General features: G+C 38.8%; 1 protein-coding gene across 4 annotated transcripts in view; it reads left to right on the plus strand.

Annotated features, from left to right (window-relative positions):
- The window catches only part of ptprz1a (protein tyrosine phosphatase receptor type Z1a), a 204102-nt gene that overhangs the window by 36082 nt on the left and 140600 nt on the right, over positions 1-27420 (plus strand). For 3 of the 4 annotated variants that reach the window (XM_022211189.2, XM_022211190.2, XM_022211191.2), the window contains exon 2: positions 19988-20050. In XM_022211189.2, the coding sequence (XP_022066881.2) occupies positions 19988-20050 (63 nt within the window). Of the gene's footprint in view, positions 1-4266; positions 4334-19987; positions 20051-27420 lie in introns of those variants that run through there. The other variant, XM_051951542.1, reaches the window with a different exon arrangement.

The raw sequence follows: 27420 nt of genomic DNA on the forward strand, positions 1-27420 counted from the left end.
ATGAAATGAAATAATATTTAAATTTGTTTGATGATCTTAAACATTTAGGTGGGGGAAATATTTAAAAAATAAGATTTCGAGAAGGGGGCGAATACTTTTACATAGCACTGCATGGCTGACTTTATATGTCGCTGCTGTAAAACACAGATTTTGTATGTATTGGAATCTAAACATACTGAAGCTTTGTTGGGGACTCTGCTTTGCCTCCTGGTCTCTACCTCCAGCTCTAACAGCCCTCAGAGTTTTTTTTTTTAATGTAAGATATTTTCATTCTTGCACAGATGCAACATGCTTGATTGTCGAGCAAATTAGCTGCATTGTAAACATCCAGTTTATTTGTAGGTTTTTCCAATGTTCCAATGCAAAGGGGAGCGATTTTAATACTCACGACTACTTTAGAAGACTTACTAGAGATTTGGTTCTTCTGGTCATTTTTTCATTCCAGCTGAGCTGATGGAGCTTGTTTTCTTTCCTGTATTCCTGCTGTGCATGGTTCACATCAAATCATTCTTTTGTAGCTCTGCTTCTTTCATGTTTCAGTCTCCTTTTAGGGCTGATGGGCTCGCCCTGTAGATAATCCACACTTTTGGTCTTTGCCATTTATACTTAAAAAGAGAAAGATGAGAGCAGCTGATCGATGAGCAGAACTTCAACCCAGAGGCCTCTGTTGAGCTGATGAGTTTAGTTTTCCACAGCCAGTTCTCCTCTGTGTTAATGTTCCACACAGCAGTTTGCAGGGATTTTTAGGTAGAATAGGCTTTTCATTTGTCTAATGCCTGCAGTGCTTCGACAAGGCTCTTTGATTTTCCGTTGGTGGTCTTAGAGTGGTTTTTATGAAGAATCTTGTGTGTATACTGTAAATCTAGCAGGAACACTGATGACTCACTACCTGCTTTCAGAGACTTCCAAAGGTCAACTCTGTTTCACCACCGCTGCACATTCAAAGTTAGTCCCTGTTGCACTAGAATCCAAGTTGTTTTTGCCAACAAAAAGTAAGTGATTTTTCTTTATACAGGAGAGAAAAGATGTGAATAAGTAGCTTGCAGATAAATGTTGGAGGTGCTTCAGGCTTAGAAAACAAGGATTATGACTGTAGCAAGTGGCGAATGTCACAGCTTGAGACTATAGCTAATGTGAATGTACATTAAAGTGCAATTTAAAAAAGAATCCCTAGCTCTTATTCAAAAAATTCAACTTCTATCATTATGTCTGTCCTATTCGCACAATATAGTTAAAGTAGCTCATATCTGCTGATATCTATGCCCTCAGTGTCCAGTCAGTTAGTGTTTAATTTGACCTGAGGTACCAACATGTGCTTCCAGAGTGTGAAAGGCAACAGCCCACATTCCTTTTCCATCTCTTTTTTTTTCATGAAAATCAGGATAGCAAATTTACAAAGACCAAGTGCATACCTTTCTAAGTCCATCTTAAGATAGACTTTGTAAAGGTGTTGGTCTTTGTGTTACTTGAACTGAACATACTTCATGTCACTTTACTTTATTTTGCTTTTTGTTTTCTGTTTTGCTAACAGGTTTATGTTGATCAACAAGTTCTCTGAGCTTGTTGCATGTTATGTATGGACAGCATTGCTTGTCAGTGCTTTGAAAACTTTTTCAAACTACAGTAATGAATGGGATGTCTTTGACTACTGCTTGATTTTGTCAGTTCTACCTTTAAGGTTTGGTTTGCTTTGGTGCCAACACTACTTAGGTACTCAGGGCTCCCAGGAAGCTCAACAGGTTGAGCGGGCAATCCACAAACAGGCAGTCCCTTACACAGTGGCCTGGGTTTAATTTCAGCTCACAGCCCTTTGCTGCATGTCTTCACCCCATTCTTCTCAATACGATGTCCTGTCTGTGTCTCTACTAACCAGTCTAATAAAGCCAACAAAAGGCGAAAAAATAACTTAGAAAAACAAACCAACAAGAAAACTACTCAGATACTTAAGGTTGGAAAAGATTGTCATTGTGTTACAAGAAACAGTCATTGATTTTTGGTAGGAAAAGAAAGCAAATGGCAGTCTGTGATGTAAAAGTAACTTTGTTGACCCATCTATCCTCCCCCTTCCCCTCCAAGTAGGATATGTGTTCATGGGGAAGATTCTTCTTTTATCCTTCACAGCCAGAAAAAGTGTCACATACCTTGTTTTGTGATATCTGCCTAGGAAAAAAACTATACTACACAAAAAAAATAGCTTCACTTTTGGTAGTTCTGATGGAGTATTTTGTTAATCCGACATTTCATTTTGGCTCTACACACAACACGGTACGAGACAACCCTGTTGAATGCTTAGAAGAGATTTATGTTTTATAGAGAGAAAGAGGTAATTCTTCATTGCTTTTTTGTGAGAGGGCCAGAAGTGGATGGGACATTTGTGACAAAGCAGCCTTTCTAAAAGATAGAATCCTGTAGCAGAACTTGCACAGTAGCTTCAGTGAACATGTTATGACAGCAGAAGTTTTCTGCTCTACTTTTTGTGTGTGTGTGTGTTGTACTGCTGACAGATGAAGCCTGCGGTCAGAGCTCTGAAGTGTAAAAAACTCCAGCTGTTCAAATTCACTGGCCCATTCACAGGGCTGAGAAGCTTCCACTGTGTATTTCTGCCCTCAGTTCTGCCTCCTTCCCACTTCCTTCACTACTATTGAAAGACATAAACTGCTACATTGCCACAACTTTAAACCTTAGAAGCTTAAGTGATGAATCTTTTTAGCCTGAAAACAGTGAAAGCAAGGTTCAGGTTCATCCTACGGAAAGACCACTACCTAATAAAACATAACAAGAAAATTTCAATCGACCCAGAAGACATAACCCTGGACAAGTCGTTCTCTCTGTTTGCGTTCAAGACTTTCAGGTCGTTGGATTTGTGTAAATCCTCTTTTTCTTGGTGTTTTATGTGGTGCCTGACAGTGTATTTTTGCAGTCTGTGTGTATCAGCTATCATGTCTGTTCGTTTGTCTGCTAGACAGTTTGTCAAGCCTTTGAAGTATTTACAGCTACATATGCAACATTTCCATCCAAATCTGCAAGAGCACATTTAAAGGGGAACTTCGTTTTTTTTCAACCTGGGGTCTGTTTTCATATGTCATTTCATACATGTGAGTGATGGAGAAATGAATTTTCGACATAGCTCCAGTATTTAGCCAGGCAGGCAGCTTAGCAGCTCAGCTAGCGAAAAGTATGGGGCAACTTGCCCCCCGCGTCAAAGTCCGCCCTAACATGCTTTCTTTCCCACACTGACCGGCTCGGATAGTCTCAACGAGTGTCCCACAACATACTAGAGATGAGAAGTGAACGAAAACCTCCACATTACCTGGCGATCGCTATTTGTTGTGGTCTGTATCCAAATCTTGGGACGCTAGAAAGCAAATCTCGTTCCGAAATCGCGCGATATGGTGCGAGCTATCGGTTTTTTGAAACTACTTCTAACTCCTAACTACCATTTAGTTTACATATGTTTCATGATTATTTGGTGGGAATAAAAATGTTTTTAAAAATGTAAGTTAATACTGTGTTACCTTCTCCTTGCCTTCCTTAATATGGTATACTGTGGATTCTGCACAGACTGAAACTGACTGACAAAAATCCGTTTCAGTCTGATCGTCAGTGTCTTAAACAGCTACTTACAGAGCCAAAGCATACGAGGCTATAATGGCATGTTGCCACTTGTATAATTCTTAAAAAATATAAGTCCAGACTGTCCTCAGATTAACCTGCCCTTCCAATCTTATAGTGGTAGGTATTACTCAACCCACCCCCACCCTTCTCAGACCCTTGTCCCCTTGGTATCAGGAGCAGAGAGGCAGGGATTGAGGTGGATGTCAGCGGTGGGAGAGGGGAGGTTGTCACACATTCTGGCATGGGCACTATTTCTCACCCCCACAGCTTGTGGACGTCCCGGCTCTCCCAGGGCTCAGCTAATCCTCTTATTCAGTGTCCGACTGGAGGCTGCGGGGCTCCCACAGACCGGAGCGCAGAGCCGGCCACTCTCCGCTGAATAAACACACTGACACAGTTGTGGTCTTTTTCTCTCTGTACAGACGCTGAGCAAGAGTTCTCCATAGAATCTATTCTACTCATTCACTCTTTTCCAGTAGAACATAAGCATGTAACCCCCCTACCCCTTCTTTCTAACCTCAAGACCTGAATACATCCCTCCCTACTTCTCCTCAGTCACCCTCCCATCTTCACTTCCTTTTCTCCTTTCATTTTAAATCAGCTTTTCTTCCCTCAGCTCCTCTTGGTCTTTTTTCACTCTTTGGGGAAACCTTTTCCTCTTCAGTGATGGTCTCAAGAATATTTTCTCGAAGGAGCAACAAACACCAGCCAAATTGTGGTGGGTAGCATCATTTGATACCCCTTTCCTAGATGTTTCTAAAACCTTGGCTTGCTTCTTATTTAGTGCTATGCGCTATTGCTGTGGTAGTCCTGACCTTGGCACAATCTATGTTTTTCTTCACCCCTTCCTGACACACTCCATCAACAATATACTGAGGGCCTAAGAAGCACGTTGCAATCACTGCTTACACACAGATCACAAATGATAACAGCATCCCATTTCACAAATGACCACGATCCCAAATTAGCAGATCAAATTTTTCAACAGTCTTCTTGCATATCCCGAAAATGTGGTGTTTGTTTCCTTCATTTAAGCATGTCAAATTAACAGGAGCTAAAATGGTCCCATGTTGCAAATAACAACTCGTATATGTGGAAAATTTAGTAGAGCAGTTCTAATTATAAGTAGGTTCTAAGTATGAACGGTTTCATGTCTGGTACCTATCCCTGTAACCCCTGTATAGACTATAGCCATCCAGGCAGCTCTCTGTACACTGGCACTTTAGAGTGTGGAACATTTTAACATGCTAACATGCTCATAATGGCATTGCTAAAAGGTTGAAATTTTGATCTGGCACTTAACATAAAGTGCTGATGGGGATATCTAATCCCTTCTCATTTCTCGGGCATCAAATAATGCTGTTTTGTCAAAGCCGCTGGCATCTGAGAGATGTGCACATGGTGCAGTTTGGCATTCATGCTACCCACATCGATATTTTCAACTCGGATGCATAGTTTGTGTCCCATAATCATTTACATTTATTTTTAAATTAGGTTTAATTTTAATTTACGACTCAAATTTAATTTCACTCGGTTTATATTTTTCTTGAATAAATTTATACAGCCTTTTACAGTGTGAACCACAAATTACTAAACAAACATCTCCTTACCTGAAAAGGAGTTACAGTGTCGACATCTGGCCATAGTCTTATAGCATCTGATTCTGATTCATGGATTTTTACAGCTGTAACTATTTTTCACATTGAAAATTGATGTTACTGGGCCCTCAGTGCTGCCTGGGTCCTGACAACGTGTGAGAAGTTGGGAGTGAGACTGGGCTCGAATTTCACTGGTTTATCAGGTGATGTGTGTGGCCATACACTTGTACTATAAAAATCTAAATTTTGACTTGCTGTTGGCAGTACTTAAACTAGAAAGAGCGCAGTACTCCACCAAGCCTGCTCATTTCTTGTATCATTTCTGACGGACTTGTCCTGATAAGTCGATTTGTCGTAGGATGACAATCATGTGATCGTCAGCAGTCAGCAGTAACATAGTGTTCACTTGTTATGCCACCAGTGAACACAGTGGAGTGACGATTGATGTTGGTTTCAATTTTCAATTCAAAATTAAACAGATAAGAACCCTGACAACTGAATTTCGCTTCGGGGATGAATAAAGTAATTCTGATTCTGCTTCTGATTCTGGTTTGTCTGTGTGTTCCCAACATTACTCAAAAACACATTAACAGATTTAGGTGAAATTGTCAGGAAAGGTCAGAAATCACACAAGGACCAACTGATTAAATGATTTTGACAGTGATGCGCCTTATAGTCTGAATCCTCTAATTTGTTTCTGTATCACTTATAATGGCTCGGCGTCACTGTAACTATGACTACAAGTGACCACTACGTCAGCTGCCTGCTAACAATTCTATATTATTGACCGCTTAACTATTATTAATCTATTAACCTAATTGACCACTGTGGACTTATCGGGACTTATCTGTTGGAAATGATACAAGGAATGAGCAGCCTTGGTGGAGTACTGCTTTTTTAGATGTCATAGTTACAGTAATGCCATGCCATTATCTCGCAATATATACAGATACAGAATTCTTAAAAAGATCAGTGTATCCAGACTATAAGCTGCATCACTGCCAAAATTGAATTACTTGGTCCTCGTGTCATTTCCGATCTTTCCTGAAAATTTCATCTAAACCTGTTAGTCTGTTTTTGAATAATCAGACAGATAGACAGGGAGACAGACAGACAATGTCATAACTCCTCTGCATCCTTTGGCGGAGTAAAAATGAGGACAGGTAGCTTTTCTGTTCATCCAGAGGAATCACTGAATTAAATTTCATTACAATTCATGGAATTTTAGTTTTGAAATGTATGGCACTAAATGATGTGTTCAAATAAACAAAAAATAGCTGGTTGGTTTTAGGAATATTGGGCCTCATTCATGAAGCGTTCTTAAGAACAAATCTGTTCTTAGAGCCTTCTTAAGAAGATTTTTGGCATTCACCAACGTGTTCTTAACTGACCTGTTCTTAAAAGTAAGAACAAATTCTAAGAACACTCAGGAGGACTCTTACACACAAAAAATCTGCTCTTTTAGAATTTTGTTACAGTCAAAACTGATTCAAAAATTAGAATTTCTTTCTTAAAATGATTCAAATATTACCACAAATTATTTAATTCAAAACTAGATTTATTCAAGTGAATTTTAGTGATCAATGGTTTTATAGTTCAGTGCCAGTTAAACTCAAAATCAGATTTTAGATCTGAAGCTGCACTTGGTCACATTAACGTGTTTGGAGGTCTGTGGGAGGTACAAGCGCAATGACCACTACGACGTGCACGTGCGATGACCGCCGCCACATGCACGCGCAATAACTATTGCAACGTTAGTGTAATATCCACCACGCTGACCGCCGCCACGTGCACACGCCCCGGTGTGCACGCGCGCACTGACCGGGGAGACAAGGCGGACATGGCCTGGGCAGTTTTACCTGTCACTGCAGCAGAGGCAGAGGGTGTTTTATTACGACAGACACCCTTTCTGAGTATAAAAGTTTAGCTGTCTCAGGTCAGACTTTATTGGCTGTTTGAAGCTCTGTCATCTGCAGAAATGACCATCACTCTTGTGGGCGGAGTTTCACCTGCACGCCAGTGCTCACGTGTCTCAAACACTCTCTTGCTGCTGCCTTAAAAGGAAGTTTAGAGGGTGTACTTTTTACATTTACAAGTCAATACAATGTAAATATCATGTTAATGAGAGGGGAGGGTGTTCGTAGAGACTGTTCTTGAATCCGGCGCATCTCCCTCCTAAGAACAGATTTGGCTTGTCAAGAACGCTTCGTGAATCCAACGTACTTTTCTCTTAGGAGTTCTTAAAGCCGTTCTTTCGAACGCTTTTCTACGAACGCGTTCATGAATGAGGCCCATTGTTACCAAGTGCTTTTTGTTCGATAGAATGTTGTATCATAGTTTCATGCTGTGACTATTATGAACACTGCTACCATAAGAGCACCTTTTAAATGCAGTTGTCTCACGCAAGTACCTTTTGCCAGACTCAGCAGGTGTTTTCTTTGTAGTCATTGTCACAGAAGGTTTCCAGGCCATCTCATGTGTTGGGTATTGTCACAACGCCGGTGTGGTCTGTAATTGAAACCTACAGCATTTGATGTGTGTATGTCGGATGAGTCCTGTTTGTCCTTCAGCACAGTGAGAAAATGAGTGTGAAACTGAAGCAGCCAATGCTTAATGTGCCGGTCACACCACTGAGGCAGATTTTCAAAAGTGCTTAGAAAAAAAGAGAAATGTGTTCATTAGGCTTATTTTATTACACAGTGTTTGGCAAGTTTGACTAAAGAGAAAAGCCTTTTGACTAAAGAGAAAAGCCTTTTTTTGGTTTGAAGGTTGGGGGCCAAAATTGTGGATAAGTGTTGGAATGTTGTATTGAAACAAAATATACTTAAGAAAACATATCCTAAAAATGGTGATGATTTGTTAAAATACTGCTAATGAAGGATTTGCTTTTACTAAACTGCAGACCTCATCATAATGTAGACTATATAAATATTAATGAGACGTACATGAATATTAATGAGTCGGCTGATGAACGCGCTTTGTGATTGGCTGGTAATCTGACGCACATAAATATTAATGAGCCGGCTTGGTAATCCGAGTGATGAAGGCGCTTCCGTGATTCGAGGTGAATCTGCGTGCCGAGCCTGTCATGTCAGTCATCTGCTGTTCTCTTTTCTATCATGCATAATGTCTTATAAATATCATTATCTGACTTTTTCACGGACAGCGATTTGGGGGTTGAAATCGGCACTACTATTAAAAATAGCAAAACTTTTTATTCACATGACCCTGTTCTAATAAAGCACAAACAGCAAACAAAACAAATGGCAGAACTAACAGAACTTAACATTCAAAAGTAGCGACAGACTATTACATATTAACAACCTAAACAAAACCCTGACGTATTTTCTACGTCTGTCAACACAGACACTGCACGTCAGTCACTTTAATGTTAGCGGACTCTGTTGAATGGCTAAGTTACATCATCACAAACAAATCTCACAATATCACAGTAAATCGAGTTTGTGTTTTTTTTTTTAATTCATGCCGAATTAAAGAGCTGCTCCTCACCATTCACGAGTCTTTGTTTCATATTCGACATCCTTAACTTTATCTTGCAAATTAGCGTCCGAAATTAAATGGGAACATTTGCAATGGAGTTCGTCAGCCGCTTCCACCACTGAACGCGGTAAACTAATTAATAGGAACTGGACTTCAAACAATTTAGACACGGCGTCTAAAAGCGTAAAAACTGCAATGTCTAAAGTGTGAGAGGAGACGGTGTATTTTTGGTTAAATTATATAATGTTCGCCGTCAAAGTCATTAATATAAACTGCCTGTAATGTGCAGCAAATAGTAGTTAACCGGCGCCAGCTCTTCAGTGACCTTAACGGGTCCGTACCTCTAGTACAGATGCTACGGGTACGGGTCCGTACCTGTAGCATCAACCATTAGAAAACCCTTGTGCAATTATGTTAGCACATGAATAAAAGTGTGAATTTTCACGGAAAACATGAAATTGTCTGAATGATCCCAATATTTAGAACAGTAGTGTATATATAATGGATTTCAAAATAATATCACAAGCAGGCAGTTGAACACAGGTCTAAAGACTTTTAGCGTAACCCAATTCAAAGGGAAAACCAGCTATCCTCACTAGTCTCTCTGTAGATCTGAAGAGCTTCTATCTTCACATAAGCAAACATGCAGAAACGTTGCATGAGATACTTGTCTTTGTTATCTTTTACATCATGTACACCTTGCATCTTGTGTACATCTTTTGCTTTAGGCTTTAGAGTTAACATGATACATTTTCAAGCTTGTATCAGCTTGTTTTACTTGCAAGGTCACTCTGCATTATTGAGATAACAGAATTATGTATGTTGACCCGCACAAAGGCCAATGTGACTCTTCGGTGAAAAATAGTTCCAGTTTTACACTGAGGGAGTTTTTTCTTGCCATTGTCGCCTTAGGGCTTGCTTGGGGGGTTCAGGGGGTTCAGCATCTCGAAACAATCTGAATTGTAATTGGTGCTATATAAATAAAATTGAATTAAATTGAATTGACTGAATTTGAAGATTCAAAATTTTGGAAATTCTGCAAAAAAAGATTTTGTGAACTAAGTTATGATAGTTTTTAATTGCTGTTAACTGAATTGTCAGTCGACTTCCGCTTGTTAGAAAAAAGTCAGCTGAGGATTTCAGACATTGCTGACTCTTAAAGCAACAGCACTGAGGCTGGGCAACAGCCAGAGCATGAAGGAGAAAGATGAGCTCAGACGATAGTCCTGTTGATACTGAGCACTGACTGACACAGAGGGACCAAAACTATGTGACTAATCACGTACTTTTAAACACTTATTAGTATCGCCACGGCTGGATTTATCCCCAGGGAGACCCTGGGACTAAAATGTGTTGTTGGCCTATGCTGACCCTGTACGAGGCCCAGAAACCAACCAATGAGCTAGAGCTGAAATGATTTGTTTATTGCACTTCCACAAATCTGCAACATTTTTAGCCCCTAGATGCATAAGTGGGTCAAAAATGACCTGGCAGGATCATTTTCTTACAATATCTTTGTAATGGATAGTTTTTTTTTTATCATTTCTTATTCTAGTTCTTCCTCAAAAAACATGTTTTGGATATCATTCCATTTAAATTTTTTAATTACCTTTTGTACTTTTAAAGAAATTGTATTATTTGTATTACTACCCCAAACTTCATATCATGTGCTTCATAGCATCAATTATTCTAAATTTGCCCGGAGGTGTGAGTGTGATTGTTTGCCCTGTTTTAAGTTACTGTATTATTTTAGGTTAGTCTCTTGTTTTTCACTGTGAAGCACTTCGGTTACCCTTGGGGCTGTTGTAAAGGGCTATAGAAATAAACTTTGATTGATCATCACTGGAAATATCATAAAAAAGGTGATGAGGTGTACAAATTTATTGTGACGGAGAGCAGCAACAACTGGAGGAAAAGTAGAAAAATGTCAACAAAATGAATGTTGACATTCTTCTATTGCTGCTGTGTAATATTCTTCTTTTTCAATTATCAGCATGTGTTATAATGTGAAAAATAAACGTATTTCAAACATGAAGTCCTTCTTCTGTAGACAAAAACACAATACAAACAATAATACAAATGATTATTTTTATTCAAATTGACCAAAATGGTATGAAAACATATTGATTCTTATATGAGTAATTTCAAACCCACTTACAGAAGAATACAGGGTCCTATCACTCGTGCATCTAAGGATTAATAGCTAGTTATTCCAAGTAATTGTTTAATGAAACCCATTCAATATGCACTTAGCCTCTCAAATATGAATAGGTTAACGCCAGTTTCTCATTTTTCTATAACACTAAATTCACATCTTGGAGTTTCTGATTGCTGCTTAGACAAGTAAGACATTTAAAAGTTCACCTGAGCCAAACAATCCATTATGAAAGAAAATCATTGTGAGACATGATGAAATTTAAAATGAAATCAGAGCCAGACTTAAATGTACCTTTGTAATACATAATACAACATAGCTTTAGCTGTATATGTGAATTGTTCTTCAGCACATTCATGCAAAGAATGCGTATACACACACACACACGCATGCGCACGCGCGCGCGCACACACACACACACACACACACACACACACACACACACACACACACACACACACACTGTGTTTTCCAATCCTTGTGGGGATCTACCATTGACTCCCATTCATATCTAACCCCGAACCCTTTTACCCTAACCCTAACCTTAACCCACACCAAAACAATGCCTAACCCTAAAGAAACGTTTTTGCACTTTTATTTTTTTCAGTAACAACAACATAGCCAAGAAAACACTGTTTCCCCTCATGGGGACCCAAATGAGGTCCCCACAAATGACATTTCTTTTGGTTTTCCTATGGTTGTGGGGACATTAGGTCCCCACAACTATAGCCACCACCGGATCACCCCCCGCCCCCACACACACACACACACACACACACACACACACACACACACAGACACAGAGAGAGAGAGAGAGCGTGACAAACAAAACAGGCCGTAATAACGCCTTGCTGATGTACTGTTCAGGAAGCAGACAGGTGTTTCATGTCAGAGCTCCTGTTTACACTGTCTGGTTTTCATTTTCACCTTAACAGAGACAAAGCTCAGTGCTTCCTGTCTGTCCTGACCAACCTGACTCTCTCAAGGTCACACAGGGAGAAACAAGAGGAAGAGGACTTCTTTCCTTCAGTCTGTTATTAGCACAGCTTGTACTTGACTAGTGTTTTAGTGCTGTGAAGGACAATGTCATTCTGTTGGTCCGTCCACCACTTTGATATAGACTGAAAAATATTCTAACAGCTACATTACCAGTCAAAAGTTTGGACACACCTTCTCATTTAATATTTTTTCTTGATTTACATGAAACTTCATGAATACCTTGTGAAGCTCATCGAGAAAATGCAGAGTGTGCAAAACAGTAATCAAAGCAAAAGGTGGCTATTTTGAAGAATTAAAATATATTCCACACTTTTTTGTTTACTGCATAATTCCATGTCTTCATTCACAGTTTTGATGACTTCAGTGAGAATCTACAATGTAAATAGTCATTAAAATAACTGCCCACTAATCCAAAAATTAGCATAGAGATGGAATCTGAGTGGAGCTGAGGTGGGCCGTGCAAATGTCTTTTAGCATTATATCACCCTCAGATGGCAGCCATCTGTCACTTAAAGCAGCCACGCCTGAAAATAGACTTTGAAAGAACTGCAGTTTCTGGCACTTTTTGCAGCACTGGAGGCTGCTGCTTGGTTGCTGAGCAATATTTTTTAGACATTGGGCTGGTACTCAAGGGTTAAAGCATGCCGACTGCTGATTTCAAGATTGGCATGTTTACCACTGACATCATTTCTCAGCAATATAGTCAAACCTCAGATCCCCCCGTATCTTTTTCAGATTCTATTTTAGCCTGATATTGTGAGATTGAAACACTGTCCTTTTTCATTTAATAAAATTGTAGATTTAATTTGTACTTGCTGCCATTACTTACTGTCTCATCTTGTGTCTGAACTAGATGTAGTATGATATGTGTATAGACTAAATCTTTGGAACCTTGTCAATATGAACATGCCAATCTTACCATTTATCTCAAACTAACACTGCCAGAGTGCGGCTTCACAGAGCTGTTAGCATGGCTGTACAGTCTCCATCTTACCTTTACAGAATCTGATATTTTCTAACCTAGCTGTTCATGTTTTGTAATTAGGATGGAATCTGAAGAGTTTCATGTCCATCTGTACCTTCAAGTACTCCAACCAGTCATCATTCTGTGAGGGAATGAACTAGACTATAACTGCAGGAACTCTGGACCCCTGAATTAAGTGCTCCTAGTTGGCACCTATAGCCTTTGTAAAACATGCTGTTTTCCGTTGATGGCTGTGGTGAGTATGTCTGAGTGATGTTGAATGGAGCATTAATGTGAAAGTGACCAATGTCTGAATGACAAAATGTCAACACTTTCCCTGGCCGAAACAGCAATATTCTATATCTTATGCTTGAAAAGTGCTTATATTGCCTGTTTAAAGAGGAAATTGGATCTGATGGTGGTGGTGGAGTAAAAGTCAGAAGGTGTCCAAAACTGGGACAGGGGTTCATGTAGTAGGTAAGAAGTCGCCATTGGCCTCTGGACAAACAGATGGATGCCCTCCAATCTGAGGCAATAATGATGTAGAAACATCCTCACCTCGCCGTGGCAGAAGTAGAAGCTGCTTGTTATTACTTGAGCTTCTCCCCTCTGACCTTTAAACTAGAGGTCATGGCCCTGCCATAGCCTGAGCATTGGAGGTCAGTGACTAAGTGAAAGCAGACTGTGAATAAAGCCACCAGAACGAAGACACGTCAAGAAAAAGAAAGGTAATTTCACCTTTTCCTGTTTGCCTGGTTGTGTCTTATTACTGTTTTCTGAAGGAAACAAGCTGCAACTGGGCCGCAGGAGCTGGAAAACCACTGGAATGTGTTGCAGTAAATCTCTTTCATTATCTACTTATTGTCATGCAGTGATTCATGAAAAAGTGTCAGGGAGTAAGATTCTGACTCATCAGGAGATTTGTTCCAGTTTGGCGCTCTATCACTCCTTTATGCCTCAAAAACAGAAGGTTTGAGTGTTCTCTGCTTGACTTTGGTCATGTTTCTACATGTCAACATTTCTACTGTTAAACCAAATATAAATGGAGGATTGGGCCATCCTGTGCAGGACTTTTCTATTGTATTAACAATGAGCCCACAGTGAGTAAAAATGTGACAGGAGCAACAAACATCCAGAAACTGCTTGGAGTTCAGAGGGTTAATCTGTGTTGTTTCTGGCAGCTGCTGCTGAAATCCTCTGATTGGTTGGTTATTATCAGCAAATTAGATACAGTACGAATTTGGACAATGCTAAGCATGACCATACAGTTTAACACAAATATCATCTGTTTTTTTCCCACACTTTTCTTATGTTTGAAATGAAAAAATTGCCATGCTGTTGGTTGAAACTATGTAGAAAGTTCTTTCATTTGCTCTGTCTACTAAATTCTTTTGCATATTAAAGCCTGCTCTGTGGGAAATTTTGATCAGATCCAGACTTTCAAAGTGGTTGCAACTCTGTCATTAGTCATAAACACTTAATCTAATGCAGGTACTTGAAGCAGTCAGATTACTGGCAGCCTGTCTGGAAAACATGAGAGAAAAGTACTTTACATGAGAACTTTGATTTGTGTACAAAGGTCTCATTGAGGATTTGAGGAAATGAAGGTGCTGCCCTGCAGGCGGCGTCTTCCCTATGGAGACTGTCAAACATGTAATCCTGGATTAGACCGCTATCATCCAGAGTTCTGAAGGAATACACAAGGCACAGCAGGAGACCTCATCTCCTAATTTATTGCAGACTAATTCTGGACAGGCACCAACCAGGACAGGACACGGCATTACATTTGGAGAGGAGACTTTAAACAGTCTGAGGAATTTCTAATCACACTTGTTTTTTTCAGTTTGTATCATTGACTTCACTGTGGGTTGGTGAGGACTTATGAAATTAGATATATACTCCTACAGTAATGCATTCAAACACAGGTTTGCGTCTGTGGTGTTTCTGGGTTGCTGCTTTTTACACTATTCCTTATGTATTCGGCTTTGCACCAGATGTTGAACCTAGCTGTAGGATTAGATCTGCTCCAATTTAGACAAAAGCGCTCCAACATCGATGTTGTGTGGCAACGTTTGGCTCACAGTGTTCCAGTTCAACACATACACTACTGTTCAGTAGTTTGGGGTCATTTCGTTATGTCCTTATTTTTAAAAGAGAAGCATTTTTTTCAGTGACGATAACATTAAATTAATTAGAAATACAGTCTAGACATTGTTAATGGGGTAAATGACTACAGTGGTCCCTCGTCTATTGCAGGGGTTAGGTTTCAGAAATATCGTGATAGGCTAAAATCCGCGAAGTAGCGACCTTATATTTATGTTATTATTCATATATATTTTCAGGCTTTATAAACGCTCCCCACACTCTTATAAACACTTCCTATGCTCTTTAACACTTTCTACACTCTTAAATCTACGTAATTTTCTAATTTCCTGGGATGGTAAGCATCTTCCTCTGGTGCTTGGGTTGGTGCCAAAAGCCTTAGAAGGCGCAGAACATTTGATTAACTTTGTAGGGTTGGAAATAAATAATATTTTTTCCATAAAATTTCACAAAAACACAACACCGCAGAGCAACACTATGCACAGCAATTATTTTCACATTGATGTGAAATGGACAAGGCGAGATGCTGAACACATGCTATACATGGGAGACAGAAGATGGAGGACACTGATGCTACAGTCGCTGAGCGAATCAGCGCTGTGTGCTACGCCTTTTATTTCAATTTAATATTCTTTTAATATGTTTAATTATTTTTTATTTATTTTTTATGTTGTTTTCAATTTTTTAGGCTAGAAAATTAGAATTTTACCACAAAATGATTGAAATAATAAATATCTAAATACCACAAAATCCTGCAACATAGCCAAAAATCTGTGATCGAACATTAGATATATACAATTTATAAATCTGCGATAAAGTGAGACCATGAAAAGTGAACCACAATATGGCGAGGTATGACTGTTTTCTAGCTGGAAACAGCTGATTTTTAATGGAATATCTACAAAGGGGTACAGACACCCATTTCCAGCAACCATCACTCCTTTGTCCTGATTGTGTTAATTGTGTTGACATGCCAATTGATGATTACAGTGGCACGGTGTCACTGTTACTGTGACTACAAATGAACACTGTCAGCTGCCTGCTGACGATCTCACAACCGTGATCCTACTACAAATCCGGACCACAAATTTTTTAAAGATTTCATCTGTCGGAAATGATGCAAAGACTGAGCAGCCTTGGCGGAGTACTGTGCTCTCTGAATGCTTTTCTTGTTTTATCTTTTCAGCAAGATACAGTAGACATGTAAAAGATTGTGACTGGTTGCAGATTACATGCTTCTTGTGCTTACATGTGGGCTATTCAGTCTTTTTTTTTTTCTCCTGTCACCCAAAAAAGGTTGAGACAGATGGCTGCCTTCCCTGAATGTGCTTCTACCATCAATCAACAAATTTTGTTACATGGTCATATGATAATGGATGAACCCCAAGTCATTTTTCATGGAAAGTTTGTCTATTTCATCTCCATCCATCCATTCTCTATACACCGCTTTATCCTCACTAGGGTCGCGGGGGGTGCTGGAGCCTATCCCAGCTGACTCGGGCGAAGGCAGGGGACACCCTGGACAGGTCGCCAGTCTGTCGCAGGGCTACATATACAGACGAACAATCACATTCGCATTCACACCTACGGGCAATTTAGAGTACTCAATTAACCTCAGCATATTTTTGGACTGTGGGAGGAAGCCGGAATGCCCGGAGAAAACCCACGCATGCTCAGGGAGAACAAGCAAACTCCATGCAGAAAGATCCCAGGCCCACCCCGGGATTCGAACCAGGGATCTTTTTGCTGCAAGGCGAAAGTGCTAACCACTACACTGAGCAGCCCTCCAGCTGAACATGTTGGATTGAATTACTTCAATATTAAATCTTGCTATTGTGTAGCGTAGTGTAGTTTTACAGTATTTTAGCACAACATAGTTAAATTTAAGCTGGTGTGCTCGAGCTACGGTGTGTAACTTAGGCGCCGGTGGAGAAAGGCTTTGACTTTATATATCTGCAGAATCTAGAGCAAGCAACAGTAGAGAGTTACTCCCAAACAATCTTTAGGCAGGAAGTGATGTATATATGATTTTGTACACAAAGATTTATTTTTTCAAGATTCATGAATGTCTGTACAATTTTCATGTCACTCAGTCTGATAGTTTTTTGGTGTTGTTGTTGTTTGTTTCTGTAGAACAGACTCATGCACCGAGTGCGCCTGAAAATTTGATACAGGATTTTCCATGAATTCCAGAAGGGAATCCCAAAACCATATACAATCAATCTTTTCTCATACAGTACAACAGAGTATAACACTCTACTGCCTGTTGTTAGAGCTGTACTAAAGTACTCTCTATATTTGCTCTTGTTATTGAGATAACCATAAATCTGTTTTGCCCTTCAGTGTGATTGGCTGCATTAAATCAAAATGTAACCGTGTTCCTGAGAAATCAAACTTGTTTCATCTACTCTGCCAAGAAAACAAAGCCCTGAGGCAGATGTTTTCTGATGTATGGCAGCTGTCCTTTATGAACCCTGGCAGCGTGCATACATGTCAGCCAACCATTAGACTGTATTTAGTATAATCTGATGATTCAAGAAAACTCTGGTGCGCTTTGTTGTCAGACATGACCCTAAACATAAGGGTTCAAGTAGAAACTCTCTGGCAGCCTCTTTTGTAATGCAATCAAACTACATACTTTCCCACTGACAAAATTCCATCAATGGATTCTCAACATTTACTCTGTGTATTGACTGCTTGTAAAAACACACCTCATCACATCAGTTTATTTCCTCTTCATGTCAGGCGACCTCTGTTCATTGTTCCACAGCCGCTCGGGTTAATGATTTCACTTCTTGACATCACACCATGCAGAAGTGACATTGTAGATCAGTGAACTGTATGGGCGAGACATTGAATTCTAAGAACTCCAGTCAACTGTAGCTTTTGTAGTTTTTGAAGCAAACAGCATTCATCTTCTCACAAAACAGTGTATGTCATTGTGTGAGCTATATTGGCAAGTAAGAGAGCAGATATTTGTTTTTAATGTGAACACTGGTTTTCTCAGGCTGACATCAGAAGAACTGAAATGATTATTGATGATGAGCCTGATAGCTCAAGCACTTGGTAAAGCACTGAACTGACTTTGTTAAGATAAGTTGGGGTTTTGACTTCAATAAAATAATCAATAGTCTTCTTGAAATGACCCGTAGTGGCCGATGGACAAACTGCAGAGTGAAAAAAGCTGTCACTGACTTTGACCCTCAGTTGTGATGATTGCCAATCTGACTGTCAAGCGGTCTGTAGCTGTGTGTACAAATTATGTGGGTCCCATAAGGGCTAAATGTGGTGGATAAATTAGCATGGGCTAGAACTTGTTAGACTATATGGTATCCATATGGCAATTCAGTGTAGGTCGATGGGGTGGGTTTTATTAGGTTCCTTGCAGGCAAAGTAATATTTGGCCTAAAGGTCCCTTTTATTACAGCAGGCATTGGGATCTGTCAGGAAAATCTAAACAGAATTAAATCATTTTTCATTACATTAGTTACACCTGTGCTTGACAGAATGTCTACTGTGAGAAAGGTCTATAATCAGTAGCACATGGGAACTTTATTTTCATCATCTTTTTTTTTAAAGTTAATGAAGATTAGTCCCCTTTAGCTCAAATAGACCACATTTTTAGTATTGCAAGCTCCTAAAAAGTGTTTAAATATACATTTTGACCTTCATGACCTTTGGTGATGGTTAGCACTTGTCGCTCACAGCTTGAAGGTCCCTGGTTCACATGCTGGCCAGGGGTCTTTCTGTGTGGAGTTTGCATGTTTGTCATGTGCCTGTGTGGGTTCTCACCAGGTGGTGGTGATAGACTATGAGGACTGAGTAGTTTTTCCTTGAAAACTGTTTGAAAAAAGTTTTAATGAAATAGTTTTTGAGAAAAATTGTGGTAAATTAATTTGACAATGCAGCATCCAATTCTATATTTTTAATTCTGTATTTATATGGCTGAGCAAGAAAAACAATATTCTAAAAAAGACTTTGTACAACAGATAATTCTCAAATTGGCTCTTACAACCATGATTAAGGACAGTGAGAGCTACATGGGACATGTTCTTGAATGAATATGACAACTATGCTATTCACTATACATATTTTTGATGAACAAACTACAAAAAAATCTTTTATTTCCAAAAACATGCAGTCATGTTTATGGATTATTCAGTTATTGGCTGCAGTTTTTACATGTTCTAAAGATTTTTCTAAAAGATTTTTAATGCTTGGCCACAAACATAATAATCAACTAATAACGTAAGTATTTATCACATTATTGGCAAGTTATTATGTTGTTGGCTTTATTACATTTAAAATAGATTTATTACATTATTGGCAGGCATTACATTGCTGGCCATTGTTACGTTACTGGTTGCTACAAGGTGTTCTCAATGTTCAGGAGCAAATACATAGTCATGAAATTTATAAAGTAAGGTGAGGAGGTATCTATGAAGCCATTTTCACAAGTTCTTTTTGAAGTGGTGGAGATTTGAAAACAGCTCATCATGACAAACCAGATCACTTTCATAATCGTAAAGGACTCACTGATCCTCTCCAGCTCAGAATTTTATTGTTTGATGGGAACAGGTCCTGTGGCAGTTTCCTGCTACAGGATAGTTTGGAATGTGTGTGGTATTGTTTGGCAGCTCTTCACTGTAATCTGAGTGAGGATTCAGTGTCAAGCAGCAGATCAAGTAAAATCACACCAGTATTAGCACACCGACTCTTGAACCATAAAACCCATTAAAGCCCAATCCACGAATGAATCTGTCAGCCCAGGACTCTAATAGGACATTTGTCTACTTACATTGACTCCGTAAAACTTTTGCAGCATCCAAAACTTGAATTTATGGAAATTGTTTTGGGTCATGTGTCTGATACCATTAAAAGTGAAGGCATGGCTATCAAACAGTCAGAATCAATGGTTTCATTAATTTGGGGGAAAGGTGTTACTTTTTAAATTAGGTAAAACAAACTGATATCACCAAATAACAAATATATCAAATAAACAGTGGTAAATACTTGTGTTTAAGTGATCATCTGTCTTTCTCTCTCTGGCAGTTGGAGGATATGCATACAGGAATCAGCGCAAGTTCTCAGAAGAAATTGACTGGTCATATGCAGGTGAGTCTAATGAAAAGCCAGAATGATCCAACCCAGTCTCACATCAAATTGTGACATAGTCACGTTTGTCCACAATACAAAACGTTACAATCTCACAATTTGGCCCTGAAAATTGTGAGATGCTCACGTTTTTTCCCCCAATTCTTTTCTATGGGTCTGACGAAGGGTCACGTGACTGCTTCCTGCAGGCTTCTCAAAATGAAAACATGGCGGCTATTCCTTTTATTTTCCGTGGAAAATGCATTATTTTAAGATAGTTTGGACAGAAAAAAACATTTTGATGACATTTTTAGCGAGAAATATATATAACACTTTCACATTATCCATTCAGTTATTGGAAATGATCTGTGGTTTGGTTTGTTTTTACGCTGAATTTCACTTCACGGCATTAAATTGTGACAGTGTCACATTTTGTACGTTATGCTGGTTGATTAGGACGCTGCCAAAAATGAAAACAAGCGGTGTGTTTATTTTTGTATTGTTGCATTGTGTAATTTTTTGAGTTGTTAAATCATTTATATAACTCTTGGTTATTACTGCTAGTTACTGAGATGTCTTCCCCGGCCTTTCATTAGTTGACGTGCTTCGCTCCCTTGTTAACAAGTTGCATTTCAATGATCCACAAGTCGCTCGTTGTCAATGCAAACAACCGTATTTATTTCCATGAACGTGCTTTTACCGCAATCATTTGTTGAGCTCATCCATACACCAGTCAGCGCACAGCGATCTAAAAACTTTATTCCTGCCCACAACAAGATCCCCCTGTCTTTCTTTAGCCCGTGGAAGCGTCCATAGCAACCACCATAGCAACAGTGGGAAACGTAACAATTCCATTCCGAGACGTGAAAGATTCTTCGTAATAACAAACCAAAGCGCACACACAAGAACTGAACGAATATTGTGAAATTAAAATGTATATTTTTTTGGTGTCGCTGTAATGCCTGAGGCTTTGCTGCTGTCCGCTTCCTGACCGTGGTCGGCAAAACACAGGTGAGAACTACGTGCAGCAGATGCTGCACCTTTCTTCTTCGGTGGTGTCTGTGTAAAACAATGTCCAACATGCAAACAGCACACCTAGCGCCATGAAGCACAAAATGCAGGTGTAAATCAATGACATCTTACAATTACAATGTCCTGTCTTTTAACTAATAAAGACAAATATATAAAGAACTTTACATCAGTTTGTTTGTTTGTTTGTTTTATTAAGATCCCCTATTTAGCTTTTGCAAAGCAGCAGCTATTCTTCCTGGGGTCTTCATAATTTCATTTGTGACAACACCAAAAAGCAACACGTACACAAAATACATACAAATCAAATTACAAAATACATAAACAATGCATACAAAAATACACGTATACAATACAAATAACATACATATACAAAACCTGTCCTAACCAAAAGCATACAACACATAATACTCCCATCTTGAATTATCAAAATAAACTTTTCTTCTTCAAAGATACCATAACCTAACAGTAATAATTAAAGAATAATCTACCTCAGAAACCAACCATAACATAAATCACATAAACAGTGACATTACAGTCACTACATTAAAGTTTAAGATTTAATTTAATGAATTATTGTATTTTACAAATTTCTATTCCCAAGCAACCCACTAAATTAATAACTAAAATTTTGTGCTACATAATGCTCTTTTAGTTTTCAATATTCCCCGTTTTTGAGAAAATCTGGATGTTATCGCTTGCTCCCGACAAAAGCATCAGTTTTTTAAAAATATTTTGGATTTCGATTAATTAGACAATGAACAAATTGGCGTAATTTCCTGGTGGGTGTGTTTATGCAGCCTATTAAATACTTTTTTCCCCATGAAATAAAGTACAATCCATACATCATGGTCCGGTGTTCATTGTTTGTTTTGTTCACTGGCATAGTGCAATAAAACTTTGGTTTTTTAAACCATCCAGTACCGTAATGAATATTGAATGAATATGGCATCTCGTTTACATCTCTAATTAAGGAGCAAGAAATTTACTGACGTTGATTTATGATTCAAGACAAGCAGAGGACACCCTGTGTGCCCCTTTAATGTCCAAAAGGCCAATTAAGGTCAAAATCTCACAAATTCTTTGACCAATTTGGACCACCCTGCACATGTTTGATATTGGGTCCTAAAGCAATACTGGTGTACGTTTTCAGACCACCAGGACCTACAACGGCAAAATAGGAGCAAAAAAGACAATAGAACAGGGGCCTTTGTTAAGATGGAAATGTAAAATGAATGAGAAACAGTGTGAGAACATCAATCAAAGTGCACCAAAGTGCATAAAGTCATAGAACAGGGTGTGCTGAATGCTCTGGGAGCAAGTTTGCAGTGAAAACACCTTTGAAGGGGTCAAGGGTCACTAAATCTGAAGACTTCAAATGAAGGAGACATTTTGTGCAACATATCAAATATCATAAAAGTCATTCCCAGTGGAATTCAAGTCTGATATTGTGTGGGCCTGTTCAGAGCAGTCACATGAAGCACTGTATCTGTTTTCAAGGGTCTAGCCCCACGGGAACCCGCTTTTTTCAGCAGTGAGGCCTGCTCGCAGTGATGAAGCCTGAGGCCTTCAAACGTGTAAAAATCATTCCTGCTCGGTCATTTTTGGGTCTAGTGACACCAAATCGGACACACTCCTACTAGACCACCCCCTGACCTTGCATATTTTTTTTCAGAGAGTTAGCTCAAAAGGGGACCGAGCACGGCCCTGTTTCTTACTCTACGGTTAACCCTTTAATGTCCAAATGCTTCAAAACGGGCTAAAAAGGTCAAAATCTCACACATTCCTTAACCAATTTGGACCAAACTGCACAGGTTCTATATATAGAGGCTAATGTGAACGCTCATGCACCTTTTCAGACCTCCAGGGGCCCTGAAGAAGGAATGAGGGCCAAAAAAACACGTTTTTCAATAGTTGTTCCTCTTTTGCTCTCATTTCTCTTCTGTAACACTCAGAGAGCTGAAACCTGGGATCTGGTACCTCTGAAACATCTAAAATCTAAATCCACTGGAACTGTTTTGCTAGCCCCTCCCAAACCGGAAGTAGCTCCAGGAACGACCTAGAGACTTGTGCTGCAAATCAGTTGTTCACCAATGTCACCTGAATCACCCCTATAAGTTTCAGCTCATTTGATGCAAAAATTACTAATTTATGGGGCTTCAATGTCCAAAAATGTGACATTTTGACCCTGCGCCAGGGGTCACAGGAAGGTCATAGAGACACCAAACCACCACAGTTCAGCTCCAAATATAGCCTAGTATAACATACTAAAAGATCAGCCCCAGGGTCCCAGTAGAAAAATGTGACCAAGTGTTCATGTTGGAAAATCAGGTCTTGTTAGACTCATTGACCCTGAGAGCCTTCTGCCCGTGGAATTAGACCCTCACCCTCATTTTTTACCCAAACGGGACGGAATTTTAACCACAAGTACTAGGGCCCCCTGTGAGTCGGTATATACAATATCAGCCTCCCAGGTCAACAGGGGGCCAGATGGTACCATGTTGAAGTTTGGAAGTGTGCCCCTTTAATTTCCAAAAGGCCAATTAAGGTCAAAATCTCACAGATTCTTTGACCAATTTGGACCAACCTGCACATGCTTGATATTGGGTCCTAAACTAATACTGGTGTACGTTTTCAGACCACCAGGACCTACAATGACAAAATAGGAGCAAAAAAGACTGCTGTAAACTTGAACATTTTAATGCAGGGATCCATAGAGATTTTTGAAGCAGCTTCAAGCAGACGTTTGACAAACTGTAATTTTCTGCATTTCCATGTTGCCTTTATTGTTCATTCAAAGAGTTTGCTGTTTGGTTGCAGCACAATTTCCTTGCAGTCATTGTACAAGTGGAAAAGAATATTCCATCACTGAAAAATCTTTGTTTTTTTCATCATAACATCTTAGCATTTAGTCATCATTTTATCATTAATTTTCTTTGGTGCACCTCACTGTGCTGCACTGACTGACTCTGAAAAGAACACTTTGCCCACACACACAAAACTTAGGTCTGTTTGTGTGAAACTTTATTCATTACCTTTTTTTGCCTACTTTATTGTGTCTTTAGCGTGTTTATGGTTCCTCATATATAAAGAGTATGTATATTTCGTAATAATGAGGAGAGCAATAATGATATTTTTCTCTGTAGATGTTATGGTATTTGTTGTTGCTGTAGTTGTGTTGCTCTGCTGGTGTGTCATTAACTCCCTGAAGTAGTTCTGTAGTTGCTCCAGTCATATTTTAACTCCCCCTGGGCTCATTGTTTTTAATGCAATATAAAGTTGTGTGCCTCTATGAAAACAGCACAACCATGGATAGAAGTATAGAGAACTGAAAAAATGCACTTTGATGGATGGATGGATGGATGGATGGATGGATGGATGGATGGATGGATGGATGGATGGATGGACGGACAAAACAAACAATGAACACTGGACCATGATGTATGGATTGTACTTTATTTCATGGGGAAAAAAGTGTTTAATAGGCTGCATAAACACACCCACCAGGAAATTACAGCCATGGCCATAAGTTTGGACACAAGTACCATGATGCTTGTGAATCTTAGAAAATACCATAAAATTGTCACTTACAATATACTTATGTTCTGTAATAGACATCAAAACAGACATAAGTCATGCTGTGTCCAAACTTATGGAGATGGCTGTACATCAATTTGTTGATTATCTAATTAATCTAAATCCAAAATATTAAAAAAACTGATGCTTTTGTCGGGAGCGAGCAATAACATCCGGATTGTCTCAAAAACGGGGAATATTGAAAAGTTTAAAATAAAACTAAAAGAGCATTTCGTAGCACAAAATTTTAGTTATTAGTTTAGTGGGTTGCTTGGGAATAGAAATTTGTAAAATACAATAATTCATTAAATTAAATCTTAAACTTAAATGTAGTGACTGTAGTGTCACTACAGCAAGATAGTTTTAATTAAACCATATATATTGTGAATATTACCAAAAGCAGGGATGTAAGGTTTAGTGTTTTACTGTTTATGTGATTTATGTTATGGTTGGTTTCTGAGGTAGATTATTCTTTAATTATTACTGTTAGGTTATGGTATCTTTGAAGAAGAAATGTTTATTTTTATAATTCAAAGTGGGAGTATTATGTGTTGTATGCTTTTGGTTAGTACAAGTTTTGTATATGTATGTTATTTGTATTGTATACGTGTATTTTTGTATGCATTGTTTATGTATTTTGTAATTTGATTTGTATGTATTTTGTGTACGTGTTGCTTTTTGGTGTTGTCACAAATGAAATTATGAAGACCCCAGGGAGAATAGCTGCTGCTTTGCAAAAGCTAATAGGGGATCTTAATAAAACAAACAAACAAACAAACAAACTGATGTAAAGTTCTTTATATATTTGTCTTTATTAGTTAAAGACAGGACATTGTAATTGTAAGATGTCACTGATTTACACCTGCATTTTGTGCTTCATGGCGCTAGGTGTGCTATTTGCATTTTGGACATTGTTTTACACAGACACCACCGAAGAAGAAAGGTGCAGCAGGTGCTGCACGGAGTTCTCCCCTGTGCTTTCCCGACCACGGTCAGGAAGCGGACAGCAGCAAAGGTTAACAATAGATATGGTCAGTAACTACACAAATATGTTAAGAGCTCAGATAACGACACAATGTAACGAATAAATACAATAACATATAGGCCTACGCCGTTTGGTTTAGCCCGTGGACGCTTCCTTAGCAACCACCACAGCAACGGTGGAAAACGTAACAATGTAACATTTCCGTTCCGAGACGTGAAAGATTCATCGTAATAACAAACAAACCAAAGATCATACACAAGAACTGAACGAATATTGTGAAATTAAAATGTATATTTTTCGCTAGAAATGTCACCAAAATGCTTTTTTAAGTCCAAACTGTCTTGAAATAATGCTTTTTCCACTGAGAATGAAAGGAAAGGCCGCCATGTTTTCATTTTGAGAGGCCCGCAGCAAGGAGTCACGTGACCTGTCGTCAGGCCAATAGAAAATAATAGGGAGAAAAAACGTAAACATTTTACAATTTTCAGACCTTTATTGTGAGACTGTTACATTTTGTTCTGTGGACAAACGTAGGTATTTCACATTTGGCCATGAGACTGGGTTGGAATGATCATGTTTTTTGATGTATCCAACATAGAGAACTAAAGCCTAGTTCACTTCTGTGGATGCTGACATATTGAGTAATGTCAGGATATCTGTCCTTGGTGACACTGCAGTGCATGAAACTGGCTTAAGTTTCCCAGTCAGAGCTCCAATGTCAAGATCCATTCCATTCTCAGTTCTGACTTCCCCAAATCTAGTTTCAAAGCAAAGTTTATCACTTTCCTTAAACAGCTGCCCAGCCAGATGGTTGATTAACAGGACAGGTCAGTGATATTGTTGACTTTAAAGGCATATAGTGCTGCATTTCAGTGACATAGGTCCTAGAACTGTGTATAGGTTGTGTATAGACTCCACAGTGTATAGGTGCTCAAGGGGACATAAACATAGAGTATACAATCTATTTATAGACCATGTCTCACTACACTTGTGTGAGAGAATATTTGCATAAATTGTCTGTTTGCAAGCCTCCTGTTATATTTTACTAACATATTAAGTAATTGAATGTGGCTTTTTATTTCTGTGTATTTGAGTAAAAGATGTGTATATTTGTTGTAATGTGACCTGCTGCTTGCAGATCCTCTCATGGTCAGCATGGACTTAATATTTCTGCTTTTATATGATTCAGTAGATGATCCCAGAGCTGCAAAACTGCTGTATGAAGTGTTTTGTGTCTGTGTGGGAAAGAGAGCACTCAATTTTGAAAAGTAGACTTATTGATTTTGAATCAGAGTGAAGTGAAGTAAAGCCTTTGAAGATTTGCAGTTATGTTCATAATAATAGCAGCGTGTTCAAAAAAGGTGAGTACACCTCAAAATTCTTCAAATAAATTGTATTTTAATGAACACAAATGCATTGGGGACACTGCACATTCTATTTCAAAGCAAGAAAATTGGAAAAAAAATAATTAAATTTGATAATATTTTACAGAAAGTCAAGAAATATAATGTTGAAAATATAGTGTTGACATCTTTCTTGACAAACTCAAAAATGTACTGTATAAACTAAGAAATGCTTGAAGGTTCAATTTTCCTGAGAATCATAAACTAATATTTAGTTGCATAACCACAATTTCTGATAACTGCGTCACATCTGTGGTGCATGGAGTCGACCAAGTTCTGGCACGGGTCAACAGGTATTGCAGCCTAGGAAAATTGTACTACGTTCCACAGTTCCTCTGCATTTCTTGGTTTTGCCTCATGAACAGCATTTTTTATGTCGGCCCACAAGTTTTCTATGG

This window comes from Acanthochromis polyacanthus, chromosome 8 (assembly GCF_021347895.1).
Source record: "Acanthochromis polyacanthus isolate Apoly-LR-REF ecotype Palm Island chromosome 8, KAUST_Apoly_ChrSc, whole genome shotgun sequence".
In the NCBI taxonomy this organism is placed as follows: Eukaryota; Metazoa; Chordata; class Actinopteri; family Pomacentridae; genus Acanthochromis; species Acanthochromis polyacanthus.